Raw genomic sequence first — 3876 nt, forward strand, 5'->3', positions numbered from 1 at the left:
TGTATTGATGTTCTCTGATTGGAGATTAAAAGTTCTAATAAAATTATTTTTTTTGTCAAATAATTAGTATAAACTAAAAAAAACACCCCTTTTTCAAAACTATAGAGATGAGATCTGGTTGTAAACTTTTTTGCTTCTCCTTTAGTAATAATATCACTTTGGGAGCGTAATTAGTGTACGACCGCTAATTGATCTCAGCGAAATTGAAAGCACACGATGAAAATTTGTAAAAATTGCAATAAATACAATAAAATTAAATATATTTAATGAAAATTATAAATTTTATTCTATTTATTTTTCAGCTTATGTAATAATATACAGATCATTATAATATTGTTAAGATTTTTAAATTGAATAAAAAACAAGAAATTTATTAAAAACAATAAAATGTAATAATTCTGTAATGAAGTTCTCTGATCGGAGATTAAAAGTTCTAATAAAACTATTTTTTTTTGTCAAATAATTAGTATAAACTAAAAAAAACACCTCTTTTTCAAAACTATAGAGATGAGATCTGGTTGCAAACTTTTTTGCTTCTCCTTTAGTAATTATATCACTTTGGGAGCGTAATTAGTGTACGACCGCTAATTGATCTCAGCGAAATTAAAAGCACACGATGAAAATTTGTAAAAATTACAATAAATACAATAAAATTAAATATATTTAATGAAAATTATAAATTGTATATTATTTAAATAATAATGTATTGGCCAGACGTCAATACAAAAGAAAAAAGTACATTCTATAAATAAATTAATTCTAACATAAAATAAAATAAAAAATATTAATAGGCTGACCAAAAGGCTAACGACCTAGGTCAATCCGCCCTTATACTATTTACTTTTCAGCATATGTAATAATATACAGATCACTATAATATTGTAAAGATTGTTAACTTGACTAAAAACAAGAAATTTATTAAAAACAATAACAAAAAAACAACTTCCTTTCAATTTCTAAAAAGAAGTGCTCACGCTTAACGAGTTGAAACGTTCCAAAATTTCTGGATTTAACAAAAAAATTTGTCCTCCTAAAAGTAAAAAATAATGACTTTTCGGAGAGATATGAAAAGAAATAAATAGATATGCAGCAAAGAAAGTAGTCTTTCTTAAATTATTTATTAAGTAAATAATTCAATGCTAAAGAAACTGTACAAAATCAACGTAATTTTTTGTTTCATTACTTAACTTATAATTTATTCGTCTTTCAAAGCGTTAACATAATTTTATGCGCTGAAATAAATACACAATATGTTTCAATTTAATTATTATATATTTAATTTATATTGAATATAAGTTAATTTCTTTCTAATGAATTAAATTGAAATTTCAACAGTGATATACAGGGTGATATTCACTATGAAGATATACATTAGCGGAATCATTATGTAAGCTATGGCAATGTTAAAAATCTTAATTATTACACGGATGCTGTTTTTCATTTCCATTATTCTTTCTACCTGCATTTTCAATTGCAATAAATACGGGTAAGGTAATAAAATTGCAACGTTCGTTCGCCATAAACCAGAAAACTATAGAGATGAAATCTGGTTGCAAACTTTTTTGCTTCTCCTTTGGTAATTATATCACTTTGGGAGCGTAATTAGTGTACGAAAACGATGAAAATTTGTAAAAATTACAATAAAATTAAATATATTTAATGAAAATTATAAATTGTATTCTATTTATTTTTCAGCATATGTAATAATATACAGATCATTATAATATTGTTATGATTGTTAAGTTGACTAAAAACAAGAAATTTATTAAAAACAATAACAAAAAAAACAACTTCTTTTCAATTTCTAAAAACAAGTGCTTACGCTTAACGAGTTGAAACATTCCAAAATTTTTGGATTTAACAAAAAAAATATGCCCTCCGACTTTTCCGAATGATATGAAAAGAAACAAATAAATATGCAGCAAAGAAAGTAGTCTTTTTTCTTAAATTATTTATTAATTAAATAATTCAATGCTAGAGAAACTGTACAAAATCAACGTAATTTTTTGTTTCGTTACTTAACTTATAATTTATTCGCTTTAACCTTGTTAACACAATTTTAGCGCTATTTTTGCGCTGAAATAAATACACAATATGTTTCAATTTGATTATTATATATTTACTTTTTATTGAATATAAGTTATTTTCTTTCTAATGAATGAAATTGCTTTCAACAGTGATATACAGGGTGATATTCACTATGAAGATATAGATTAGCGGAGTCATTATGTAATCTTTGGCAATTTTAGAAATCTTAATTATTACACGGATGCTGTTTTTCATTTCCATTATTCTTTCTACCTGCATTTTCTATTGCAATAAATAAGGGTGGGGTAATAAAATTGCAACGTTCGTTCGCCATAAACCAGATTCATAATGTTTTCGAAGAATTTACTACCAACTTTAAAACATATTTTTTTTGTTGATATTCATGCCCTTTGGTTGGTCAACTTAGAGGATAAGTACATCTGAACTTCAATAGTTTTCGTCATTCGACTTTAGTTTGTTGTAACTGTTGGTCACTACTCCTAGATTTTACAATGTTCACCATGGAGTCTTTTCTTGCCGCGAGGGCGAAGTTGAACAAGTTGAAGAAGCTGGAGGTCCTTGGTGAGGGGTCCTACGGTGTAGTGCATAAGGCGCAAAACGACGTGACCGGGGAGATCGTTGCCATCAAGCAGATCAAAGGTTTTGGAGAGAACAATAGTGGTATAAGGGTGACGACGATGAGAGAGATCAAGCTCTGAAAGACCTCAGACATCATAACGTCATACAGCTTAAGGATGTCCTCTGCGCCGGAAACAAATCGTTTTTCTTGGTATTCGAATACTTTGGAATAGATTTGAAATTGTACTTAGCTAGGGTAAACTGCAAACCAGAAGAAATGTTGGTGAGGAGCTACACCAAGCAGTTGATGGAAGCGTTGGCCTTCGTTCATACCAACCGAGTAATGCATAGAGATGTGAAACCGGAGAACATACTAGTAGATAATGAGGGCAATCTCAAGTTGGCAGATTTTGGTCTGTGTCGTAAATATTCGATGCCGATGAAGAATTACACGCAGAGAGTCATGTCCCTCTGGTACAGAGCTCCGGAAGTCCTCTTTGGTTCGTCCATGTATGGACCGAAAATAGATATGTGGGGTGCAGGATGCGTGATGGCCGAGATTATAAACTACGAAGTCATGTTTAAAGGATACTCAGAAATCGAACAGATCACCAAGATATGCAAGGTGCTAGGAAATCCCGACGAAGGTGATCCCATGCTGGGATGCTACAATCATATCAATTTCGAAGCAGGCGAATTCGAATTATTTAAGAAGGCTAAAGGTGTTGGCGCTCATGTAGACTGTCATAGTCAGGAACAACTAAAATTCCTAGAGAACATCATAGTTTTGAAGCCGCTTATGAGGAAGAGTGCAATGGAATGCCTCAGGATGGATTACCTTAAGAACGTGGAGAAGGTTTTACCAGTGCAGTGGTGTTTCAATAAGAACTAAGCTACAAGACACAAATGAGAGAACGATTGATTAGTGTACATAGAGGTGATGTGTTAAATGTGTGTTGAAATTCATTGTCTACGAATGCAAAATGAAATACGCCGGAGAAGAACTCACAACGGATTTTTACTTTTATATTTTCTTATGATTTTTATATACTGTATTCTCTTTTTCTGTTATATTGTATTTAGTAATAAACATATAATTATTTTTTAATGAAATTTATTTTCGTTTTGTTTTGCCCGTATCAAATGTTACGAGTTTGTGAGAGTCTCTACAAACTTAACAAGTAAATTTGTTAAAGAGTAGCTATTTGCAAACAATAAAATGCATTCTATAAACAAATCAAACTATTTTTTTTTTTGGCAAATAATTAG

At 30.0% G+C, this 3876-nt stretch overlaps 1 protein-coding gene across 1 annotated transcript; it reads left to right on the forward strand.

The window, feature by feature from the left end:
* The first annotated feature begins 2549 nt into the window (after positions 1 to 2549).
* On the forward strand, positions 2550 to 3499 carry LOC108556980 (cyclin-dependent kinase 1-like). The gene is made up of 2 exons (XM_017913342.1): positions 2550 to 2717; positions 2777 to 3499. The coding sequence occupies exons 1-2, from the start codon at positions 2550 to 2552 to the stop codon at positions 3497 to 3499; spliced, it is 891 nt and encodes a 296-aa protein (XP_017768831.1).
* Positions 3500 to 3876: the final 377 nt, after the last annotated feature.

Source organism: Nicrophorus vespilloides, unplaced genomic scaffold (assembly GCF_001412225.1).
Source record: "Nicrophorus vespilloides isolate i.1.1-1 unplaced genomic scaffold, Nicve_v1.0, whole genome shotgun sequence".
In the NCBI taxonomy this organism is placed as follows: domain Eukaryota; kingdom Metazoa; phylum Arthropoda; class Insecta; order Coleoptera; family Silphidae; genus Nicrophorus; species Nicrophorus vespilloides.